Source organism: Bos grunniens, chromosome 14 (genome assembly GCF_055505025.1).
Source record: "Bos grunniens cultivar Pamir isolate PY7600 chromosome 14, Bosgru_T2T1.0, whole genome shotgun sequence".
Classification (NCBI taxonomy): Eukaryota; Metazoa; Chordata; class Mammalia; order Artiodactyla; family Bovidae; genus Bos; species Bos grunniens.
Genome location: NC_141178.1, coordinates 66,480,532 through 66,506,623, shown reverse-complemented (window position 1 = coordinate 66,506,623; position 26,092 = coordinate 66,480,532). Strand labels below are relative to the sequence as shown.

Genomic DNA, 26,092 nt, shown 5'->3' with positions numbered 1-26,092 from the left:
GCTCAAATGCTCTGATCCGTCTTTCAGGATGGTGTGCTGTGTGCTCACTGGTTCACCTCTCCTGAATTTTCATTAGTGCTGTCCTTAGGAAAACCACCAAAAGCAGCTTGCCATGACTGGATCTCCAGTCACTCAGGGGGAAAATTAGACTTATACGAACTTGGGTGTCAATGTGATATGACCTCTGGATACAACGTTGGTGTGAGAAAAGAGAATGCATCACGAAATGGGTAAAACCTGAGTCTTATAGAAACATTCAGTACTGTGAACCTTTGGAGAAAAGATGTCCCATTGTTTCTTTGTCCAATTATTACTTCTTTTTTGATTCATTTGTTCATTTGACATTTATGAGACATCATAATATGTGTCATGTGTATCAGGCACTGTGGTTACTAAGAAAATGAGGAACCTCCAACTCTTCAGATGTGTACACCCTCAGGATAATGGGGTTCCCTGAAATCCCACTGAAAAATTACCGAAGGATTGTTTCCCCATTGTACATTCATTCATTTATTCTATAATTCTGCAGATACTCAAAGAGCATCTGCTCTGTGCTATGCCCTGTCTGAGGCACTAGGGTCACAGCAAGGTACAGGGTACAGGGTACTTGATCAAGTCCCCATTGGAATGGAGCTCACATTCTAGTGGGGAGATGGGAAACAACCAAAAACACACGATAAACACACCAATTCATGCTAGAGGTTATGAAGAAAACTAAGGCAGGTCTGGGCCAGGGCATCAGGGGAGAAGCCTGTGACATCCTCTTATAAAGGTCTCAAAGAGGGGTTCCCCAGACCCCAGTCCAGGCACAAGAGCCCTCCATGGCCCCTGCTAGAATTTTTCAAGACTGAGCCAGCAGCATCTTTCCCTGAGTAACAATTAAATACACATCCACAAAGCATCCACACCTGGAAGGCTTCTGGAAGAGGCTCTGAAGTGCCAGAGGCAGGAAGGAACATCCCAGCAGCTTCTCCTTTGTTTACCATGGTCATAAGTGGAGGTTATAAAACCAGTCTAATTCATGGCATTATGGACAGAGCAGCTCATAAAAAGTGACTACAAAGCGCTTGGCAAAAAGAAGTGCTGGTTACATAAACGGCAGGTAATGATAAAAGTCATCTCCGATCAGGGAAGCAAGGGTACATTTCCCTAGCACATCCTTTTAATCATTCTCTTTAATCGGAACAAGCAAGATTGTTTATTGTCTTATTTCCTGGGGAGCAATAACATGTACAGGAGGCCTGGCATGCTGCAGTTCACGGGGTCGCAAAGAGTCGGACACAACTGAGCGACTGAACTGAACTGAATCACATGTAAGAGGCTGGTTCTGATCAAATGTCAGAAGTTCCAAAGCGACCACAATTGTGTAAATGAATTTAAATGAGGTGGATAGAGATTTCATCCCATGGTCCTTGGGACTCTGGGAAAAAAGGAATTAGATATACTTAAGATTTGTACATTGCTAAAATGATTATCAAGGTGGAGAGGAAGGAAGCTAATGCATTTTGAGTAGCTACTACGCAATGTCATAGACAATGCTGGGTGCTTATCATACTTAATCTTCTGAAGGCGTATGAGGGTCAAGTGTCACTGTTACTGCTACAGATCAGAGAGGTTAAGCCATCTGCATGATGTGGCAAAGTGAAACCCAGGTGTGCTTGACTCCAGAGTTAATGGCAGTCAGGCTCACAAACACAACCCTTTTAGAAGATAAATGGGGTGATAAGGTTGCTGAAGGGCTTCCCTGGTGGCTAAGCCAGTAAAGAATCCACCTGCAATGTGGGAGACCTGGGTTCGATCCATGGGTTGGGAAGATCCCCTGGAGAAAGCAAAGGATACTCACTCCAGTATTCTGGGGGAGGGTTGCTGAGAACTGGAGAATCCCTGGCTCACCTAAAATATGCAAATGCAATGTCTTGTAAACACTTTGCAGGAACACTGGGGGTGCAATTCAACTTTTTGCCTGCAGTGTGCTACATGCTACATCACTTCAGTCCTGTCCGACTCTTTGCAACCCTATGGACCATAGCTCACCAGGCTCCTCTGTCCATGGGATTCTCCAGGTAAGAATACTGGGGTGGGTTGCCTTGCCCTCCTCCAGAGGATCTTCCCAACCTAGGGATTGAACCCACGTCTCTGACATGTATCTCACTTGCAGGCAGGTTCTTTACCACTAGTGCCACCTGGGAAGCCCTAAGGAACTGAAAAATGATACGAAGCAAAAATCCCTTTGGTAACAGATGAAGACTAAACATCTGGCTCCTTCTCTTCTACTTATGAGTGGTGTGAACTAGAACAAATTTCTAAACCTCTCTGGGCCTCGATTATCTGGTCTGTAAAAATGGACTCTCTCCAAGGCAGGAGGGGGAACGTTATGACTGTTCAAGGGGCCTCTTACATTTGAGATCTGGGAAAATCATTATTGGAAAACCATGGGCATGAAGATCATGCACAACCAAACTGCTAAAGAGACCAAGGAAAGAATCCGGCCCTTCCCCATGAATATTGACTTGATTGGCTGTTATCATGAGCAGGAGCCAGCATTTAATCTGCACTGTGTACTCAGACCCACACAGCTCTACACACCAACCCCCTCCTCAAAGAAACACCACAGGAGCAAACACAGAGAGGACAGTGCAGTGAGACTCAGATGGCCACTGACCTTCCAAATACTGGGTTCAGCTGTTTAGGGATGTATTTGTCCCGGTCTTTGATTTCAGTTTTGCCAAGCTTGATCACAATGTAGGGATCCGATTTGCCATCTGGATCAGCTGGACTAAGATTAAATGCCTGGAGAAGAGGGAGGAAAAAAAAAATCCTTCAGTCCAGTGGTTCTCAACACTGGGCACAGGGACCATCTGGTAATTTTAAAGAATACTGATGCCTGAATTCTATCCTAAAGAATTGATGCTTTTGAACTGTGGTGTTGGAGAAGACTCTTGAGAGTCCCTTGGACTGCAAGGAGATCCAACCAGTTCATCCTAAAGGAAATCAGTCCTGAATATTCATTGGAAGGACTGATGCTGAAGCTGAAACTCCAATACTTTGGCCACCTGATGTGAAGAACTGACTCATTTGAAAAGACTCTGATGCTGGAAAAGATTGAGGGCAGGAGGAGAAGGGGACAACAGAGGATGAGATGATTGGATGGCATCACCGACTCAATGGACACAAATTTGAGTAAACTCCAGGAGTTGGTGATGGACAGGGAGGCCTGGCATGCTGCAGTCCATGGGGTCGCAAAGAGTCGGACATGACTAAGTGACTGAACTGAACTGAGTTCTATCCCCAGATATTTAATTGTTCCTGGACTTTGTGATTTTTTTAGACGCTTCCTAGATGATTCAGCCAAGTTTAAAAACCACTGTTCTAGCCTTTCCATTCGGCTGTTAAAAGTTACCAGCTTTGCTCAAGTCCTGCTTTCTCTGGAGTTGTCTCCCCAGTGGGAAGCACTGGTTGGGACAGAGTAAAGAGGAACCTGCTGGACGAGGAGGCAAAAGGCATGAATCTGAGTTCCAGTTCTAAGTAGTCATGTGATCTTGGACAAAACAAGTCATCTCTTTGAGATTCATCTGTAATATTATGGGCTACACATAAAAGCTTCTCCTAAAACCAGTTGGCTTTGAAATGCATGAGCCCATCAGTCTTGCATTGAGTGCTGGTCAGCTAAGTAACAACCCATTTCCATCAGGGAGGACCAGGGTAGGGAGATGGTGAGGAAAGATATGGAAAAGATGGAGAAAGTGCAGAGTTGAGAGCTGGATAAGAAACAGTCTTATTTTTAGAACTCTATCCTACAGACACAAAGCTATATTTTCAAGGTTGTTCATTAGAATATCGTTTAATAACTAAAAATTGTGAACAACTTACATGTCAATTACTTTGGAAGAAACAATTCAAAATTGGCCCTTTCCCATTTACTCTCATCACATCGCCAAATTAATTTTTGTTGAAGTATAGTTGATTACATCACCAATTTTAATTCTTTATGTGGCAGTTATCTCTAACATTTATCTTGCTTATTTATGTCTGTGGTTATTTTTATACCCTCCTAATCCTCATATCATCTCCAACTAGTTATTATCTCCATGAGAGCAAGAGAGTACTATCTGTCTTGTTCATTACATTATCTCCAGGTCTTAAGATAGGGTCTTCCCAATTTTGATGAGTGAATGAATGAATGGATACTATGTTAATTCAGTAAAACACTAGGTGGTTACTAAGAGGAATGAAAAAGACCTGTATGAAGCGATCTAGAAAAATGTCCAAGGTACATTACTAACGCAAGAAAGAAAATAGAAGATCAACATGTAATGCATGAAGTGGGACTCCATTAAAATATATATCTGGATGTAGTTGTAGACAAGTGTAAATAGAGATGTGTTTGCATAAAAAGAGTATATATACATAAGAAGGGTAAGCTATTTCTGGGGATGGAATTGCAGAATTGAGGGGATTTGATTTCTTTCTCCATGCAACTTTTGAGTAGTATAATTTTTTACTTCTTTGGTATTTTTATCAAATTAAGAGATTTCAAGATTTCAATTATTTAGTTAATTAAATCAGTGTGAGAAAGCAAACCACACATAATCACTGTTACTAGAAATGTCAAGGAAAAACATTGGCTATCCACAGTCTATCCTAAACCCTAAAACTCAGGGCTGATATTCTCTGACTCTTCATTTGTTCAAGACCTGCCTGTGTTCAAGTTTCAGTCCCAGTCCTCCTTCCTTCATGCTGTTTCCTGAGCAGGAACCTGATCTGCATTCTAGAGGGTGCTGCTGCTGCTGCTAAGTCGCTTCAGTTATGTCCGACTCTGTGCGACCCCATAGACGGCAGCCCACCAGGCTCCCCTGTCCCTGGGATTCTCCAGGCAAGAACACTGGAGTGGGTTGCCATTTCCTTCTCCAATGCATGAAAGTGAAAAGTGAAAGGGAAGTTGCTCAGTCGTGTCCGACTCTAGCAACCCCATGGACTGCAGCCTACCAGGCTCCTCCGTCCATGGGATTTTCCAGGCAAAAGTACTGGAGTGGGGTGCCATTGCCTATTCTAGAGGGCACCTGTATACAAATATAGATATATGCATACACATATACACATATGTATGTATAAATATAAAAGTGTGCTGCAGGTATTTGCTAAATGAATACACAAATCATAATCCTTCTCTAGTCTCTCCTTCCTCCTATACAGATCCTATGTTCTATTTGATTCATGAAAAAGATGGCAGGGTTTTCTGTAGGGAGGAAAAATAGGTGTGGGCAATAAGGTTTGAAAATGCTGTTAAAGAATCAAGCTGTTAAATCAGTTTCTTTGCTTCTGGAATTCTCAGAGCATTCAGCATGCTAATGAACTTTATGTATCTCAGGGGTTGGACAAGGAAAAGAATTATTATACGCACAACATTTCCTCAAATTTATTTGAACACATGGTCTATTTCCTGAGGAATGCACATTAATTATCTCTCCCAAGACATGAGTGACCTCTTGAACAAAATTTTGAGATTTATCTAAATTCTCCTGTGGCTGAGTGTTTAATATAGACCACTGGTATTGCCAGTAACACTTTACAAGTACTTCTCATCTTTCCAACTAGATTGTGACTTCCTTGAAGGCAAGGACTGTTTTGGTTTTTTTTCCCATCACAACATCTTTAGTGATTAGAACATGCCTTGCACGTGGTGGTCATGGTGATGATGGCATTGCTACTAATAATGAGGGGAGCATGAGAACTGCATGCTGGAAAGGGGACATTTCATTCTACCTTAGCATTAAAGAATAATTCATCTTTGTTTTATGTTTCATTTCAGTTTCTTAAAAATATTTTATGCAATGTAATCAAAAAGTTAATATGCAATAATATGGCTATAAATCAACTTCAAGGTCAAAATACAAATACATGAACCATGAAAGTCGAGCACATGGTCACTTTGATCAAGCAGCAAATTTGGCCCCAAGCTTCCTGGCAATCGGGCTAAGAAGTTTCACAATGAAAGATCAGTGCCCTCACTGTCAGAAAGGAAGCCTAGGGCAGATAATAGTTTTCTTGGGAATGTACTGGAAATGAAACGTCTGACTGCAGCAGAGCAGAGGCATAGCTGGGTGGGAGCGGGAGGCTTGAGCAGCAGCGGCTGCCCTGTTCTGCCCTGGCTCTTTTCACTGGCTGGCTTGCCTGGGAGCTGCCTGCTTCAGTGCTGCTTGGTTCTCTGCTCAGCTAGCAGCCAACCACAGAGAGCAAACAGAGCTACACACAGTGGTCCTGGCAGCTTGGGAATATTTTCGCTGAGTGAAAAGCCAGCAAATGTCCGTGTTACCAAGCAAACTCTATTGTTCTTTAGTCGCTAAGTCACATCCAACTCTAAGTCACATCCATGGACTGCAACCCACCAGGCTCCTCTGTCTGTGGGATTTCCCAGGCAAGAATACTGGAGTAGGTTGCCATTTCCTTCTCCAGGGGATTTTCCCAACCCATGGATTGAACCCGCATCATCTGCATTGCAGGTAGATCTTTTACCTGTTGAGCCATTAGGGAAGCCCAACCAAACTTTATACCCCTTATTAAGAACTGCGTTATGTTTTCTCAAAATTCCTGTGTCAAAGCTGTAACCCCCGATGTGGTTGTATTTGGAGACAGGGCTTTTACGGAGCTAATTAAGGTTAAACGAGGTCCCAAGCCAGGCTTCAGCAATACGTGAACCGTGAACTTCCAGATGTTCAAGCTGGTTTTAAAAAAGGCAGAGGAACCAGAGATCAAATTGCCAACATCCACTGGATCATCAAAAAAGCAAGAGAGTTCCAGAAAAACATCTATTTCTGCTTTATTGACTATGCCAAAGCCTTTGACTGTGTGGATCACAATAAACTGTGGAAAATTCTGAAAGACATGGGAATACCAGACCACCTGACCTGCCTCTTGAGAAATTTGTATGCAGGTCAGGAAGCAACAGTTAGAACTGGACATGGAACAACAGACTGGTTCCAAATAGGAACAGGAGTACGTCAAGGCTGTATATTGTCGCCCTGCTTATTTAACTTATATGCAGAGTACATCATGAGAAACGCTGGACTGGAAAAAGAACAAGCTGGAATCAAGATTGCTGGGAGAAATATCAATACCCTCAGATATGCAGATGACACCACCCTTATGGCAGAAAGTGAAGAGGAACTAAAAAGCCTCTTGATGAAAGTGAAAGACGAGAGTGAAAAAGTTGGCTTAGAGCTCAACATTCAGAAAATGAAGATCATGGCATCTGGTCCCATCACTTCATGGGAAATAGATGGGGAAACAGTGTCAGACTTTATTTTTTTGGGCTCCAAAATCACTGCAGATGGTGACTGCAGCCATGAAATTAAAAGACACTTACTCCTTGGAAGGAAAGTTATGACCAACCTAGATAGCATATTCAAAAGCAGAGACATTACTTTGCCAACAAAGGCTCGTCTAGTCAAGGCTATGGTTTTTCCAGTGGTCGTGTATGGATGTGAGAGTTGGACTGTGAAGAAAGCTGAACGCCAAAGAATTGATGCTTTTGAACTGTGGTATTGGAGAAGACTCTTGAGAGTCCCTTGGACTGCAAGGAGATCCAACCAGTCCATTCTGAAGGAGATCAGCCCTGGGATTTCTTTGGAAGGAATGATGCTAAAGCTGAAACTCCAGTACTTTGGCCACCTCATGCGAAGAGTTGACTCATTGGAAAAGACTCTGATGCTGGGAGGGATTGAGGGCAGGAGGAAAAGGGGACGACAGAGGATGAGATGGCTGGATGGCATCACTGACTTGATGGACGTCAGTCTGAGTGAACTCTGAGAGTTGGTGATGGACAGGGAGGCCTGGCATGCTGCGGTTCATGGGGTCGCAAAGAGTCAGACACAACTGAGCGACTGAACTGAACTGAACTAAGGGTGATGTCCTAAACTGATAGAACCAGTGACCTTACAAGAAGAGGAAGACAACATATCTCCTCTCCTCTTTCTGTCTCTCTCCTTCTCTGTGTGTGTGTGTGTCTCTTTCTCCCTCACAAACACATACACACACACACACACACACACACACACACAACATACACACAAAGGAAAGGCTTGTGAGGACACAGCCAGAGGGTAGCCATCTACAAGCCAGGAAGATGCATCTCACCAGAAACCAGCTTTGGTGGCACCTTGATCATGGACCTCCAGCTTCCAGAACTGGAGAAAAGGAACGCTGTTTATGTCACCCAGTCTATAATACTTTGTTGTGGCAGCTCTTGGTGATTCCAACAACCCCTCAGGGTAAACGAGGATGGCTCACCGCAACAATGTACACCCTGATCAGGACTTTGATGGGGTGGTTTGGTGGAATCCCTTGCTGGATTCTCAGCTGCCCACTGTCCTCGATGCTGGAATCCTCCAGGCTTTTGTAGATGCAGAAGGAGCCCTGGAACCACAAAGCACCACCCGTTGAAACAAGATGATGATATGCTCCACTGAAAACCGTATAGGGCATAGCTCTGGGAAGCAACCACAGCTTGGGACCCAACAGGACCTGAGGCAGCCCTACCCTTGCCCCTGGGTGTCCTTGGGCAGTTCATATAATCTGCCTGCAATCTGTACTTCTTCACGGTACCTCAGTGAATCAGTGTTGGTACAGCAACACCCTCCTCAGTGGGCTGTTACATGAGAAACATGAATAGGAGCATCAGATGGGATCCCGAGTGCCTTGTACATGTGAGGTGCTGAGCTAGCATCTTCTCCCATTATCTCATTCCATTCTGACTGCAGTATTTCTATTTTTAGATGCTGCAATCAAGGCTCAGGAAGGTCAAGTACTGCTCAAGATCATGAAGCTGGATGGTATCACAATGAGGATTTAAAATTCAGATTGGCAAGCTGCAATGCCCATGTGATTTCCAACACGTCTCTTTCATATAAAGGGCCCAGGTGTGCAGTAGGTTCATAGCAAGTGTCACCTATTACTTTGTGAGGCTGACACCATAAGTCTGCCAGATGAAGGGCTTGTGTTGTTTGATCAGTTTAATCATTCAGCTGGTAGGTTTGTGTCAATCAAATGTTTGGGAGGCCAGGGGTGGGGAAAGAAGAGTAAAACTCAGTGATCTTTTTAGGTAATGACTCTGGTTCCTCATGTTCCACAGATTGAGCTCCAATCTACTTTACTGGCCACAAATCAAATACTTTAAAAGACGAGGGCTTGGTCTTGTGGAATTCTAGAAAGGGAGGGTCTTGCATAGAGATCAAGGATTTTCCTTAACCACATTGCACACCACAGTCCCACAGAATTAAGTCATATCTGATATTTATAGACAGGAGAGCCAAATAAAAGAGTTAACTTTGGAACCTGCCTTAAACTTTCCTACGACTCGGTCTCCATCGAGGCCTTGGTCATCTTCCATAGACTTGCCTCTGAGCAGGTCAAAGGTTTTCACCCAGTCTTCAAAATTGTTGAATTCACTCTCGAGATCCCCATCATATATCTTTAGGAAGAAGGGAGGAGAGAGTGCTTAGAGGAAGGAAAGCCCAGGATTGATTTAATGAAAAAATGCCAAGATTCCCCAAAACCAGTCTTCCTATACAACTCTTGGGAAAGTATAAGAGGGAGTATTAATTTATCTTTAGCAAAATAAGAAATATGGTTGACTTGACATTCCTAGAACTAGCTACCACTTTGAAATGTATAAAACATTTCTGATAAACTTTCAAATTCTAAGAAGCATAGCTAAACCAAAGTTTTTAAAAAATGTAATATATAAGTATAAATGTGGCTAACCTTTTTATAGCTAATTGATGTCACTGATTGTCAGATACAGACTGACATACTTTGAGGATATTCAAATTAAAAACTGTTCATTAAACATTAAATTCTTAATGTATATAAAGTGATGGAATATTTGCTTTTATTATAATGCATATAGCTGTGAATTTTCCAAGTAGAAAAGTACACGTATATTTTAGAAATGGAAAACTGAGTTTTTGGTTTAGTAATATAATTAGATCACTTCTTCAAATTTCCCATCAAAATAACTTAGCTAAATTCAGTATCTAGGGACATAATTTTCATACTCCCAATTTTCGTATCCGTCAATTTGCCTCTAGCTAACAACCTCTGGCTAATATTAGGATTGGTCTATGGAGCTGACTTTAGTAAGAGCTAAAACTCTTGCTATTTCGAGTCTGTGCACATCTGCATGATGATGTCAAGCCCCAAGAAGTGATCCCAGGGGAACTCACACACTAAATTACGTTGCTGCATCCAGGCTAGCCAATAGAAAGTATGCCCCTTCTCAATATGGGCATGCAGAAAATGGAAAAAGAACAAGCTCTACTGTCTTGGCTTGCATTCTTGTCAGTTTGTTGCTTTGAATCAGTGATGATAACAAAGACAAAGCAAGTTAGTTCAGACAAAGGCATTCTGAAGTTGACTGAAGGACTAAAAGAACCCCCTTCTGAGTTTCCCGCCCTAACCATGGCCAAGATGGCTGTGTCCACACACCTGCAAGACGGCCAGGTTGGGAATTTCATCTTCTTTGGGTTTCTTCTTCAGTATTTTGTCTTTCTTCTTCTTCGGGCTGTCTATATTTACCACTACCTCATCTGGTTTTGCCTCTGTGGATATTTAGTGGAAATGATTAGACTTCTTACGGCTGTTTAGATGAGAAGAGACAAGGTCAAGCTCCCTCTTTTCCTTTGCTCTGGCATGTGTCATGACCCTTCTTTTAAAAAAGGAATAGAGAGACTCCCCTGGTGGCCCAGTGGTTAAACAGGGGGCACAGGTTCCATCCCTGGTTGGAGAACTAAGATTTCCCCATGTTCTATGGCACAGCAAAAAAAGAAGAAATTATAACATTTCATAGTAGGATTTCTGCCCTGAGTCCTACAGACCATGCACTGCAGGAGCAGAGGAGATTCCACTCAAGGAGCAGGGCAATGTCAGCAGATGCCTGGGGCTAGCAACGTGCAGGCCTTCCTGCGATACGTGAGAACTCTTTATACTAGGCACAGAGAGAGTGAGTAATTTGCCCAGTCACCCAGCTAGTAAAGAACAGACCCAGGATAAAGTGACACTAAAGCTTGAGATCCATTCCCCCTCAGATCTCTTTAGGATCTTGAGAACTGTCTAGTTCAACAACCTCAGTCTTGGGACTTCTCTGGTGGTACAGTGTCTAAGACTGCTCTCCAGTGCGGGCGGCTTGGGTTTGATCCCTGGTTGGGGAACTAGATCCTGTACGCTACAACTTAAAAAAATAGCCCACATGCCAGAACGAAGCCCAAAGATCCTGCATGCTGCAACTAAGACCTGGTGCAGCCTAATAAATAAATAAAGATCATAAATATTAAAAAAATATCTTCAAACTCAAATAGGTTAATAGTCTTAAACAAAGTCACAAATGTACTTTGAGAGATTATTTGGTAATTTTTTAGGAGCAGGTTCTGGAGAAAAACCACCTGAGACAGACTTCTAGCTCTGATATTTTCTAGCCAGATAAACTTCCGCAAGTTACACAACCTCTTTGTACTTCGGTTTTACTATCTGCAAACCAAGATACTACTGTTTATGTCCTGGGGTTGGTCTTAGAATTAAATATGCTAACAGGAGTGGCCTGAGGAACTGAACTTGACTCTGGTCTTCTTACTTTTGTGTTACCTGAAACAGCACTTGGTGTTCCCCTTGTTTTAAGCCAAGACCTACTGCTGGCTTACATCAAGTCTGAGGTCATTTCAAATCCCAGGGCTCTTTCGTTTGAGCTTCTGCCAAACCGGCTCTATCCAATCCTTGTCAGCCGAGTTTTGGAACCTAAATCCAGGTCACCTGTATTAAAGTTTACCATGTTGGTTTCGGCCTGCCATCCCAGTTTGTTCCTATTTTTACTCTGCTGTTTCTACATTAATACTTTAGGGTAGAGATTTGAGTCAGTGGGTCGACTTCAGTACTGAACTGAGCTCAGGAGACCTGGGCTCCTGGGATCTGGTTCCTGTCCAGCTCAAATCAGCTACACAATCTCTTTAAGGTGTTGTCATCTTCCTAGGATTATTTCCTCACTTGGGAAATGAGGGCGTTGGGTTCCAAGGTTGCTCTCGTGGCTCCTGTTTTATCATTTTCTCACTCAAATGGCTTTATGCTGCATTTACAAGTCCCCAGAACAGCCACTCACCTGTGTTGCCTTTTTCTTCCTTGGAATTGCTCTCCTTTTCCTTTGAGAAAAGAGGGAAACAAGATGATGACACTCTCACATCTCATTTATTAACCCAGATTGCTAACAGTTCTCATTGAATTACCTCAGCCCTCAGCATTTTAAAAGAATATGCAAACAGTTCTTGCTGCTGCTGCTAAGTCGCTTCAGTCGTGTCCGACTCTGTGCGACCCCAGAGACAGCAGCCCACCAGGCTCCCTCGTCCCTGGGATTCTCCAGGCAAGAACACTGGAGTGGGTTACCATTTCCTTCTCCAATGCATGAAAGTGAAAAGTGAAAGTGAAGTCTCTCAGTCGTGTCCGACTCTTAGCGACCCCATGGACTGCAGCCTACCAGGCTCCTCTGTCCATGGGATTTTCCAGGCAAGAGTACTAGAGTGGGTTGCCATTGCCTTCTCTGAAACAGTCCTTGGTAGCTCCCAAAGGAAGCCTTGCTGTAAAGGCCTAGGACTTAAGTGTAGGGATATGCCCTGCCTTAGAGAAGAGGTGCCCACACATCCAGGACCAGGGCCACCAAGCTTGTCGACGTCCTTGTCCTCTAGGTGCAGTCTCCTCTCAGCCGCTGGAAAAGCAACCCCTCTCCCTGCTGTTCCTCCACATCCCTGGAGCATCATCCCGATTTGCATCTGTGAGTATCCCCACTGACTTTTTGGGCTGCTGGGTTTGTGCTGGAATTGTGGAGCTTAACAGAGAAAGAGGAAAGGGCTGCACACTCACCCAAAGTGCTAGTGCCCACTCCAGCAGAGGAGGGAGCTTAGAGACAGGGACTAACACTTGGTTGTTTATTTATTTAACTGTATATCAATATTCATGGATAGTCCTAGATGGAGAAACTATGGTCCATGTGTCTTTTTGAGTTAAGTTGTTCTTAAGGTATATGTCCCATAGTGGGACTTCTATGCAGTTTGCAGTTCTGGACCCTGATCATAAGGTAGTTGTATGCTTAGTTTTTTTAAGGACCCTCCATACCATTGCAACACTATTTACAATAGCCAGGACATGGCTAACTGTCCATCGACAGATGAATGGAGAGAGAAGACATGGTACATATATACAACGGGATATTAGTCATAAAAAGGAATGAAATTGAGTCAGTTGAAGTGATGTAGATGAACCTAGAATCTGTCATACAGAGTGAAGTAAGTCAGAAAGAGAAAAAAAAATCATATATTAATGTATATATATGGGCTTCCCTGGTGGCTCAGATGGTAAAGAATCCACCTGCAATGCAGGAGATATGGGTTCCACCACTGGATTAGGAAGATCTCCGGGAGAAGGGAATAACTACCGACTCCAGTGTTCTGGCCTAGAGATTTCCATGGGCTGTATAATCCAAGGGGTTGCAAAGAGTTAAACACGACATAGTCCAAGGGGTTGCAAAGAGTTAAACACGACTATATATATATATATATGAGTCTTCCCTGGTGGCTCAGATGGTAAAGTGTCTGCCTGCAATGCGGGAGACCCGGGTTTGATACCTGGGTTGGGAAGATCTCCTGGAGAAGCAAACAGCAACCCACTCCAGTACTCTTGCCTGGAGAATCCCATGGATGGAGGAGCCTGGTAGGCTACAGTCCATGGGGTCGCAAAGAGTCGGACATGACTGGGGGACTTCACTTCACTTCACTTCACTTCATATATATATATATAAGACTTCTCTGCAGGCTCAGCGGTAAAGAGCCCACCTGCCAATGCAGGACATGCAGCTTTGGTCCCTGGGTCAGGAAGATCCCCTGAAGAAGGAAATAGCAACCCACTCCAGTATTCTTGCCTGGGAAAGCCCGTGGACAGAGGTGTCTGGTGGGCTACAGTCCATAAGGTCGCAAGAGTCGGACATAACTTAGTGACAAAACAACATCAACCCATACAAATGGAATCTAGAAAAATGGTACTGATGAACCTATTTGCAGGGCAGGGATACAGGCTCAGACATAGAAAATGGACTTGTAGACACAGTGCAGGAAGTTGTGGGGGGACAAACTGAGAGAGTAGCATTAACATATGTACACTAGCAGGAAGCTGCTGCGTTACACAGGGAGCTCAGCTGGCTGCTTTGTGATAACCTACACACAAAGGGTGAGGGTGGGAGGGAGGTTCAGGAGGGAGGGAATATATGTATACATATAGCTGATTAAGCAAGTTTGAGCAAGCTCCAGGAGATGGTGAAGGACAGGGAAGCCTGGTGTGCTGCAGTCCATGGGGCTGCAAAGAGCTGGATGTGACTGAGCGACTGAATGACAACAACATAGCTGACTGACGTTGTTGTATAGCAGAAACTAATACGAAGTTTAAAGCAATTATACTCTAATTAAAAAAAGTGGGAAAAAAAGAAATACAGTCTTTCCAAATAAAGAACAGAAGAGTTCCTATTCAATAGAATATGATAATAACATCAGAATTTCCTTTCCATTTTAACTCAAGGATGAGAAGTCTTACCAAACTCAGCCATTGAGCTTTTCCATAAATCTCCAGACCCACTCCCCACTGGTTCTCTGACTTTATAACTCAATTCCTTTCTTATTCCAGGAGCATGAGGATCTGCTGATTATTGCCATTTGCTAAGGCCAAGACCCTAGCCTTTACTTTGATAGTTTCCCCTTTGAACTTAGAATTCAGCTGGAGAACACTTGAACTTGGGTGTCTCCATGTAAACCTGAAGCTCCCTTCACTGATGCCCACCTGTCTAGAGACCCCATTTCTCCTGGCTGGACCTCCCTGAGGTGGGCAGATTCTCTGGATGCCAAGATAGACATCACATCCTGCCAGCATTTACAGCAGAGCCTGTGTCCTAGGGCCAGCTCCAGCCAGACAGTAAGGAGTTTGCAGTTCTGGACCCTGGTCCTTCCAGGCTTGTAGCCTTCAGCAGTTAATGGAACCACACCCAGGTAGAGCCTACCTAGAGTGGAACCATAAAGAGGGACTAATGCAGCATTTTAGAGGGGGTGGTAAAGGGTGTTGTGTGTTTATCAAGGCACGTGACTGTCACAGCCAAGAAAGAACCTACCTTCTGTGCTTTCTTCAGGGAGGCATAATATTTTGACCACCAGTCAATGACGTTTTCAGCCGATTCATCAGCTATGGTCCTCTTTCTCCTTTTAGTAGACCTCCGGGAAGGTTTCCTGGAGTCCTGTCAAGGAATGAGGGATGGATTATTAGTTTGGTGGCAAGAATCTGCGTGCTGGTGGCTGAGCAGTTTACTAAGGAAGAGGATACATGGGTACCCTCAGAAGATGGGTGGAGGCGTTGGCAGGTTTTGTTATTACAGCTCCCCATTCTCCTTAATAAATAAAAGTTTAATAATGTGTCATCCATTCATTTGGCATTTATTGAGTAGTTATGACATATATATCATGGTTGATATGGGAATCTAAGGGTTAGACACAATCCCCACCTTTGAGAAGTTTTGACTTGAGTGGAAGAGACAAGCAATCTATATGATACAACGTGGTATAGTAGAAAGTGAATGAACTTCTAAACACAATATAAACAAAAATAGAAATTTTGTGATTCTCGGTCTCCTCAGCTAGGAACAATGATACCTGCTTGCCAGGGTCCAGCCCCGCTGATCCAGGGAGTTTGAAGAGGGCACAGCGTCGGCGAGGATCAGGATACAATAGCTTCAATTAGATATTAATTAGAGGTATAAAGAGTAATGGAATGAGGATAGCTCAGTAGGAAAATTCAGTGGAGAAAAGGGGCTGAGTAGCTTGGTTTACGCGGGAGACCAATAAAACTTCAAGACAAGAAGTTTGCACCACTTATGGAGGCCGCAGGCGTCCTTCCGTTCTCCCGAAGGAGAGGAAACACAGGCCTCCCTGGTCGGATCTTAGAAGCCCAGGCATAATTAGTAAGCATGGCGGGTTCCGTGCTCCAGAAGGAGACTCAGCCAGAATTTGAGAGAGAGAAAGACATGGGGAGACCAGTCTTTCGAGGAACTGATCCCAATTCTTTATTTCCCGTGGTCTACTTTTATACACTGAGATGTTATGCAAAAGTCACGCGGGGTCAGCAGTCCTGACTTTTATCAAAGTCAGGTGCTTCATACAAATGTATACAGAGGTCTTAGGGGTGTTACATCATCTTCTGGCCAGGGGGCCTGCTGACAATTTATGACCCTCTCCTTGTGACAGCGGTTGTCAACCAGGACCGCTTATTTCTCCAGGGGTGATTATTCTTAAAACAGACGCCGCCCAAATAAAGTTACATTCCTATAGGGTGAGGGTGTAGTGGGTTTTAGATAAGGAAAGAATTTACTTAGCCTAAGGTCTAATGTGATTAATATCAAAGGTTAATACTTATTTCTTCTTTATGTTAATTAATGTGTGTAAGGGCAGGGGATGTGGAGACTTAGCAACAAACACAGGCTCAACAAATGAAAAACCCTTCACCAATACAATTTCTAATCAGCCCATTATACTTATACTAATAGTTTTCTAACTTTTCTAAGGAACCTGTTTTTAGAAGGTTTAAAGCATCTCATGCCTCTCACGGTTGGGAGGCTGTGAGCAATCACATGTGGCCGGACAAGCCTGTCAGGCAGGCTAGAGGACCTTCAGAGAAGTTTGTAGGTTAAAACACTCTTGTCACGCCCAGGAATTATTATTAACTGGAGCTCTAAGTTAACTCATTCTCCAAAAGAGGTGGTGGGGGACAGCTCCCTGTAAAGTCAGAGGTGTAGGTGAGAGCACAAAGTAGCAAAGTAGGCAGGCTCTGGTTATGGGGGTAGACGCTCGAGGATTTCCAGGGGGACTCCTGAGGCTCGATCTCGCCTTTGCGTATGTCGAGCCTCCTTCCTCATGACCTTTGCCACGGGCAGAGTGCCTCACGCTGGCCCCCAACACCTGCTCACTTCACTGTCATGAGGATTAAGTGGCATAATGTAGAAAATCCCCCTTTAGCATCATATCTGATTGGAACTGGTGCAAATAAATGAGACTGACAACACCAAGTGACTGGGAGATGGGGAGGCAGTGTGATGTATATACGGCAGAAAGCAGGCATTTAGGGAGAAGACAGTTAGCTGTGTCCTGACAGATTCCTCATGACCTTGTGTGCATCATTTGTTTGTTCTCATCTCCTGGCTACCTACGATGTGGCAGGCATTCTATCTGGTACAGCGGATCCAAAGATATATATATTTTTTAAATTTATTTTTCATTGCAAGATAATTGCTTTAAAGAATTTTGTTGTTTTCTGTCAAACCTCAACATGATAGAGATCTTTTTTTAAATCATCTTTGAACTGGTGAAACCCACAGTTTTATGGTAGCAAAAACACTTCAACTGAGATTTGTAACACCAAGCCGCAGTTACATTGCTGGTGGGACAGAGAGAAACCTGTGGGTTGTCAGAGAGTCACACTGAGCCTGGATGAGATGGGAAGAGCCCGAGAAAATATTGATTCATCTATCTCACTCTGCCTCTTATTTCGGCTTTTACCATTTGCTGGGCAGGTCCTCTCTTAGGACTTTCTCAAAACTGCTTTCTTCTTTGAGTCAATTGGTAGGTACACAAGGATTTTGCATTCAAAATTATGACTTAAAAGATTACTCCTGCCCCCGTTTTATGATCTTGTATACTTATCCATCTCCCCTTACAGAATCTCAGCCAAATCTTTTTGGTCCCACAAGATGTTATACAAAGTAGGTTGTAGGTTCAAAATATTTGTGGAATAAGCCTAGATGAGGAAATCATTTTTCCAAGCCAATGAGTAGAGAAGTATTTCTGTTCCATTAAATATGATGTCACATTTGACTAACACTTTATTTATTTATTTATTTATTTTCTAATTTTATTTTATTTTTAAACTTTACATAATTGTATTAGTTTTGCCAAATATCAAAATGAATCCGCCACAGGTATACATGTGTTCCCCATCCCGAACCCTCCTCCCTCCTCCCTCCCCATACCATCCCTCTGGGCCGTCCAGTGCACCAGCCCCAAGCATCCAGCATCATGCATCGAACCTGGACTGGCAACTCGTTTCCTACATGATATTTTACATGTTTCAATGCCATTCTCCCAAATCTTCCCACCCTCTCCCTCTCCCACAGAGTCCATAAGACTGTTCTATACATCAGTGTCTCTTTTGCTGTCTCGTATACAGAGTTATTGTTACCATCTTTCTAAATTCCATATATATGCGTTAGTATACTGTATTTATGTTTTTCCTTCTGGCTTACTTCACTCTGTATAATAGGCTCCAGTTTCATCCACCTCATTAGAACTGATTCAAATGTATTCTTTTTAATGGCTGAGTAATACTCCATTGTGTATATGTACCACAGCTTTCTTATCCATTCATCTGCTGATGGGCATCTAGGTTGCTTCCATGTCCTGGCTATTATAAACAGTGCTGCGATGAACATTGGGGTACACATGTCTCTTTCCCTTCTGGTTTCCTCAGTGTGTATGCCTAGCAGTGGGATTGCTGGATCATAAGGCAGTTCTATTTCCAGTTTTTTAAGGAATCTCCACACTGTTCTCCATAGTGGCTGTACTAGGTTGCATTCCCACCAACAGTGTAAGAGGGTTCCCTTTTCTCCACACCCTCTCCAGCATTTATTATTTGTAGACTTTTGGATCGCAGCCATTCTGACTGGTGTGAAATGGTACCTCATAGTGGTTTTGATTTGCATTTCTCTGATAATGAGTGATGTTGAGCATCTTTTCATGTGTTTGTTGACTAACACTTTAATTCCATTTACACTGACATCTGATTCTACGGCAATGCTGTGAAGTGGGTATCAGTGTCCCCATTTTACATATGAAGAAACTAGTGCTCAGAAATGTGAAGTTTCTTGCTGTGCTCACACAACTAATGGGAGGATTAGTATCAGAACCTTGTTGGCAAACTCTAATGTGCCTTGTAAATATGAAGATGGATGACATTCTAACCTTAGCTTTTCCATCTTTTGGTGGCTCCTGGGCTGCAGGTTTGTGTTCTGGCTCCAGCATCGGGGACGAGTCAGGGATGTCAATCAGGTTGGCTGCCTGAGCCTGGGCTGAGTCAGGTACCACTATGGGAGGAGGCTCAATATCCACAAAGACATGATCTTTCGGTTCCTCCTGAACGGAGCTGAGGGTCTCAGAGGGCTCAGTGGCAACCGATGAATCTGAAATATCTGAAATGAAAGGACATTGGATCAGGCAACTGGGCTACAATCAATACAGGGCGATCATTTCGAGGACCCAGTACTGGAGATCAGACAGATCAGAATTCAAATATGACAAGTTCCTAACAACGGTGAGCCTCACTTTCCATATTTATAAAAGGACAGTAAAAATATCCATGTCTTTGGGAAATAAATGAGATCATGATGTAAGGTGTCTGGGGCATAACTGGTCATCAACAAATGATTGTACTTATTGATCCCTCAGAGTAATTTTAAATAACTGTGGTTGTAGGAGTCATGTTTATCAAGATTTAGTGAACAGATCCTCTGTGTTGATTGCCCTCCCTCACTGTGTTTACCAGGGGAAACCTTAGAAACTCCAGAGGTCTGTGAACTCCCAAAGTGTTGGCAGAACTCCGGCCACATGAGTCCATGTGCATAACAGGGAGCCTGAAATAGACTGCTGTATACTTGAATAGGTTGGCACAGACTAGTGTAGACTGATGTAAACCAGTACTGCTCTCTGCAGCACACTCTGGAAGTACTTAATAAAATTACATGTATTCATCTCCTGGGAGCCAGTAATCTCACCACTACCCAGGATTCTCCCTCAGTGAACACACACAGGATGTTCATCACAACATTGCAGAAGTGGGGAGCTGGAGGCAGCCCAGGGTCCAGTATGAGGGGATAATGAAACCAATGTAGGGTAGATGCACCAGATCGGGGAACGAGTGAAGGTAACCATAGCAACATGGACAGATCTTAAAACATAGCTTTGAGTGAGGAAAGTGGAAAACCAAGTGAATATTATAGTATCATATATGTTAATCAAATAGATTTAGATTTTACAAGCATCAGCAGTGGGAGGCATGCGGTGGGGAAACTAGGACTAAAGCAGGGAGAGGCCGGTGAATATAATGAGACCGCAGTCTTGCAGAGACAAGTGATGACTGTGCAGCAAGAGCCACGTCACCCAATGAACTCGACCCTGCACCTGGATCCCAAGCAGAGAAATTCCAGTAACATCAAGCAAGGAGAATGTCAGGGGGTAGGGGCAGGAGGGGAGGAGGGCATGGCAATGCACTCTAGTCTTCCTGCCTGGAAAACCCCATGGACAGAGGAGCCTGGTGGGCTACAGTCCATGGGGTTGCAAAGAGTTGGACACTACTGAAGTGACTTAGCATTCACGCAAGCAGGGGCAGAATGGAGGTCCAGTCACAAAGAACCCTTCTTAGAAGAGTTGACCCTGATGTCAGGCTTCAGGTCACAACCTGGCAGCTAAGAAGCAAAGGGGACCGCAGGAGCAAATTCTTCAGAAAGATCCATTTGACCTTGGGGCATTTGTTTTGTGCTGGGGTCCCGAGTGGACACCTGCAGGTACCACAACTTCATAGCCCACAGCTCCAAGATCTAGAATCTTCCTACCTTTCCCAACTTGGGCTCCGCCCACCTGTGAGGTGAGGCTGAGGGGCTCCCTGGATTTACACAAAAACTGTTTCAAGCAGTTGATGGTGTAAGTGCCCACCAGGGTGCTCCTCCCGAAGGCTCTCCAGTCCACCACACAGATGCTCAGGGGTGGGTGCAGAAGCTCGTTCTCAGGCAGTTCCTGCAGGGAGAAATGAGGATGGAGTGGGGTATAACCTGAGCTGACCTGTCTGCGAGCAGGACCGAAGCCAACCAGGCATCCATCCTTCCTCTGAGCCTGCCTTGCCCTATCCCTCTGGGTCACGCCTGCAGCTGGCCAGAGTCTGGAGCACTGTCTTCTCAAGTCAGGGAGTCATCATGCAACATATGAGGGATGGCACTAACAATTCAACCCACAAATAAACTGCAAAAATCACACACTCCCCAAGTCGTCTTCAATCTTCTTATTTTGTCATTATCTATCCAAACCCTCATCTCAGAGAAACACAGATCCAGGATATAAAACAGATGAGAGTTAGGCCACTTAAGATGGAACTGAGGGCCAGCACCCCATCCATTTCTTTACCCTGGTGACCTCCCCCACCCCAAGCTCAACAAAGCCTGGTGTGGAAGCTTTGCAAACACAGTACATATTCTTTAATTCTAGTCGTGACTCAGACAGTAAAGAATCTGCCTGTAATGCGGGAGACCTGGGTTCGATCCCTGGGTCAGGAAGATCCCCAGGAGAAGGGGACAGCTACCTACTCCAGTATTCTTTCCTGGAGAATTCCATGGACAGAGGAGCCTGGGGGGTTACAGTCCATGGGGTTGCAAAGAGTTATATATGACTGAGAGACTAACACTTTGCTGATAGAAAATCTGTGTCTGTTGGAGCTGACTGGGCTGGACAAAGCAAACTTTGATTTCATAGTTAGTTCCAAATCAGAGCATAAAACAGTACTGAAATAAAGAAAAAGCACAGGTATCAAACATCACTTTAGAAGCATAAGTTCAAATGCAAACTGCTGAGATGCTATGTACAAATAATTTTTAAAACATCTGACCATTAGTTTTTTGACAGTATCTTCCAGGCCAGTGGTTCTCAAACATCAGTGTGTATCAGAGTCTCCTACACAGCTTGTTAAACCAGAGGTGTCTGGGCCCCAGCTCACCCCTAACAGACTGATTCAGTAGTCCTGGGGCAGGACCTGAGAATCTGCATTTATAATAAGTTCCTGGGTGATGGTGATGAATTGGGGGCCACACTTCAGGAACCACTGTCAACCTGCTTTGATTTACTAAATGATCTTCACCTGGAAGCTTCAAAAACAAAACAAAAGTCTGTCTCATTCTGACATTCTGGCTCTTCACTGAATTAGACTGCTCTTTCTTGTGAGTAGTGGACACCTGAAACTCTAAAACATCCCCCCAAATTCATGAAGGAGTGAGTTACATCTTAGGGAATGAAGGGAATGAGCATGTAGGGCCTGAGGGTAGGAGGGGGGGACCCGCACCACTTCAAAAGCATCTGCCTGGATGTTGAAGTTTGGGTTGTTCTTGTAGCTCTGGATCACACAGGACTTGACGCCCCGTCCCGCACACTCGATGAGGACCTGGGGACGATCCACCGAGAGGAGCTGCACCTTCTTCATTTCTCGGACACCCCAGAAGAGAACCTGAAGAGAGAACAGGTAGGGCTATCGCTCAAAGGCCCTGGGGAGGAGGCAGCAGGTGTGGCTCAGGGGTGGGAACATCAGGTGCCCCAGCCTGGGAACTACGGTATGTTCTTCCAGGAAGGGATGGTGCGCTCCTCGAGGGCTACCTCTGAGCAACTGTGTCTCCCCCAGGACCCCACCAGTCCCCTCACACAACCCAGCTGCGATCGCAATGCACCAGTGCCCTTAGTCCGAAAGAACAGCCCAATCCTTCCCGGCCCCCTACCTCCACGCGGTATTTACTCAGCACTGGCCGGATGCTGGCAGGAACAGGGTAGATCTGGGTGACATCAGGTGGGTCGAAGGGAGGGAGCCCTTGCAGCCCAGACGCAGGGACCTACCACACAGATTGAAGCTGGTTAGAAATCAGAAGAGGCAAGGAAAATGAAGGCTGCCACACAATCTCACCTCATGGGAAAGACTGCCACTGTTTTAACCCAGGAATGTTTCCAGCTTAAAATGTAAATCAAGACGATGCATTTTTATCACAGTTTCTTAATCAACAAACACATTCATTCATGAGGGTAATCCAACATTAGTGAGTGCTTACAATGTGTCAGGAGTTAATAGGTTCATAAGCTTTCAGTGAGCTCACAGTAGAGAGGGGAGGGAAAAAAGACAAGTAGATGGAGCTTCACAACCTCATCAAATGGCATGGCAACTCCAGCTGTGGAATGGCAGAGGGACTCTGATAGGATTCCAACCTCTGAGACTTCACTATTCCCCTAGTATGCGCTACAGGAGATTCGGTCAACCACACAGACACTACATCGTAATCAGTGAAACAGAAAATGAAGTCTTTTGAAGGCAGACCTCTGGGATGAAAGGTGTCATTTCCTGTGCCTTTGGAGTGAATGACACTGCAGGAAGGCAATCACTGTGCTTTACTGAACTCTCACACAAAGGAATTAGAAAGTCTCCTATGGAAAGGGCCTTCTCCCTGGGTGAACCACCGTGCATTACCTTCAAGACCCAGCTCAGCACGCACATCTTTTACGAAGCCGCCGCTGCCACGGGGACTTCCCAGGTGGCATTAGTGGTAAAGAACCTGCCTGCCAACGCAGGGGACCTAAGAGACGTGGGTTTGATCCCTGGGTCAGGGAGATCCCCTGGAGTAGGAAATGGCAACCCACTCCAGTATCCTTGCCTGGAGAATCCGATGGACAGAGGAGCCTGGTGGGCTACAGTCCATGGGGTCACCAAGAATCAGACACTACTGAAGGGACTTAGCACACGGCATACACACTGAGCCATTCTACTCTTCAGTCCTTGGCACAGTGTGTCTTCTCAGCAGGCTCAGTGCAGACTTTAGTGGACTGAGCCCAGAAAACCAGGCTGTGCTGTGTGGCCCTGCATGAGTCCTTTTCCTTCTCTGGGCCTCAGATGTTGGACCAGCTGACCCTCGCTTTGGAGCTGGAAGTTTTCCTCATGGGGGAGTTTGTCAGACTTGGCCAAGAGGAAGCCTTTGTTTACTGCATTTCCTTCTCAGACCCTCAAGTGATGCTCCATCTCCAATGGATTCTTGATAAATGTTTATTGGCTGACTGACACATTAGCTCCGTATGCTCGAAAAAGTCTAATTGCTCATCAAAACCTGCAAAGTACAAACATATCATCGTTTCTTTTTTGCAGACATATTCTAGCTGGCAACAGCAGATGCGGTTCAGTTAATTAGAAAGAAGCCCGGAAAAAGAAGACAGCAGGCACTGGGAATGCCAAATAGACTCAAGACAATGAAGCTGCAGAATGAGCCAGACCAGAAAAAGAAGCTTGGAAAAGATGAGGTGAACACTGCCTGGTGATGAGCTATCCAGGCTGCAAAACATCACCTCTCTGAGAAAGCTAATTGCTCCTGTGGTTCCAAAGATAAAGCCACAGAACAGCTGTGATGGTGGCATAGGATGGTGCTGCTACATGCGCTTTAAAAAGTACCACGTGTCTGCTCATCTTGGGGCTGCTGAGATGTCAGCCTGGGAAATGCCCTAAACAAGCTCATTCCAGAAGCGCCTCAAAAATGCCCTTAAGAGTTTAAGCTGCCCTGCTGGCTCAGATAGTAAAAAAAACCGCCTGCAATGCAGGAGACACAGTTTCGATGCCTGGGTCGGGAAGATCCCCTGGAAAAGGGAATGGCAACCCACTCCAGTATTTTTGCCTGGAGAATCCCATGGACATAGGAGCCTGGTGGGCTACAGTCCATGGGGTCACAAAGAGTCAGACATGATTGAGCAGCTAAAACTTTGAAGGATCCCACGGCATGGTGGAGGTTGAGTGATTTTGCTCCCAGCTTTTTCAGAGTGAAATGGGTTGGCTGCAGGCCTATAAAACCACATAGTGTACGGTTACTCAGTAGGGTATGATATGGAATTGTTATGAAGGCAAAGTGTGAAGGATCAGGATAAGTTGGTCCAAAAGCCTGACTGCTTTAATATCCCAGGACATATCTAACCTAACAGGACCTCGAAGGAGTTCCAGCGGCAGGACAGGACAGGGGACCCAGGCACAGACTTTAAGGGGGTGCCACACTTGGAGTCGTGTAGGACCCTAGTCTCAGTTCCTGCCCATCTGAAAAATCACTGATGCTCAGAAGTCTTGTTCCTTTCTCTGTCTCCCCCAGCCCATCATCCACACCTCCATTATCCCTCATTCAGTATAATAGGTGGATACCAGTTTTGCGCTTCATCACTTAGTAGCTGTGGAATTTGAAATAGTCACACAGTGTCACTGAGTCTCAGTTCTGTTATATGTAAAGATAATGATATCTGATTCATGAATTGCTGTGAAGAATGGATGAGGCAGCATGCAAAGCACTTGGCAACACTTCTTGGCACATAGTAAGTTCCCTAGGAATAAGAGTAAACTGGAAATTGACAGACCTGTGCAATGATTAAGGCTCAACTTTCACTCATCTTAGTCTCCAATGGGACACAGGTGCTCAAGGACTGCTAGTTCCTGAAACTATCCCAGAAGCATATTTAAATCCCCTTTCAGGTCTTGACTTAAATGCCACTTCCTCAGGGAGCCTTCCCTGGATGCCTAAAGTGTTAAGTCTGCCCCCTCCCACAACACCCACACCTGCTTCATACTTCATGTGCTTTCCCTTTCTCTTCAGCATTTACCACACTGCTGCTATGTTACAATTTACATAGTGCTGTCCATTATCTTCCCTTCCCTAGAATACAAGTCCCATGAGGTCAGGGAGTTTGTTTTATCACTGATGAATTCTTAGGAATATTCTGGGACAAAATAAACACGGGATAATATTTACTTAAGTGCATGAATGAATGAATGAGGTCTGAGAATTCAGAATATCTGCTGTAAAGAGGCCACAGTATGTGCAGAGTGACTGTACTGACATGTGAGACTGAAAAAGCAGTCTGAAGATAAATGAATTTGGGGAGAGGTTAAATGCCAAGCTACGGACACCTGACGTTCTCCTAGGGGCTGCATTTTCTTTTCATGAAATACTAAGAGTTGTCATGCAAAAAAAAAAAAAAAAAAAAAATTGTACTCAAAAACATTGGGGAAATGTTGAATTTCAAAAAAGAATTTCAAAAGTTTCTTTGTAGTTGACTTCTCAGAGTCTTTACTATGGTAATGGGCATTTCAAGGCTCCAAGAGGGATATATAAAACAATGAATTTCTCAAACTTTCTTTTAACCATAGATCCCCTGGAGGA

General features: G+C 44.4%; 1 protein-coding gene and 1 long non-coding RNA gene across 8 annotated transcripts in view; one reads left to right on the top strand and one right to left on the bottom strand.

Moving 5' to 3' along the window:
- Positions 1 to 26,092, bottom strand: part of FER1L6 (fer-1 like family member 6) — a 175,416-nt gene that overhangs the window by 30,838 nt on the left and 118,486 nt on the right. For all 7 annotated transcript variants that reach the window (XM_086335488.1, XM_086335491.1, XM_086335487.1 and 4 more), the window contains 10 exons: positions 22,643 to 22,753; positions 22,216 to 22,377; positions 20,723 to 20,903; positions 19,077 to 19,303; positions 15,185 to 15,307; positions 12,143 to 12,182; positions 10,483 to 10,595; positions 9,335 to 9,466; positions 8,287 to 8,412; positions 2,663 to 2,790 (listed from right to left, as the gene is read on the bottom strand). In XM_086335488.1, coding sequence (XP_086191614.1) covers positions 2,663 to 2,790; positions 8,287 to 8,412; positions 9,335 to 9,466; positions 10,483 to 10,595; positions 12,143 to 12,182; positions 15,185 to 15,307; positions 19,077 to 19,303; positions 20,723 to 20,903; positions 22,216 to 22,377; positions 22,643 to 22,753 — 1,343 coding nt within the window. The remainder of the gene's footprint in view (positions 1 to 2,662; positions 2,791 to 8,286; positions 8,413 to 9,334; positions 9,467 to 10,482; positions 10,596 to 12,142; positions 12,183 to 15,184; positions 15,308 to 19,076; positions 19,304 to 20,722; positions 20,904 to 22,215; positions 22,378 to 22,642; positions 22,754 to 26,092) is intronic.
- Positions 992 to 25,983, top strand: LOC147359590 (uncharacterized). The gene is made up of 5 exons (XR_015140257.1): positions 992 to 2,063; positions 8,772 to 8,915; positions 12,723 to 12,808; positions 22,265 to 22,392; positions 24,049 to 25,983. It is a non-coding gene; the product is annotated as an uncharacterized LOC147359590 (long non-coding RNA).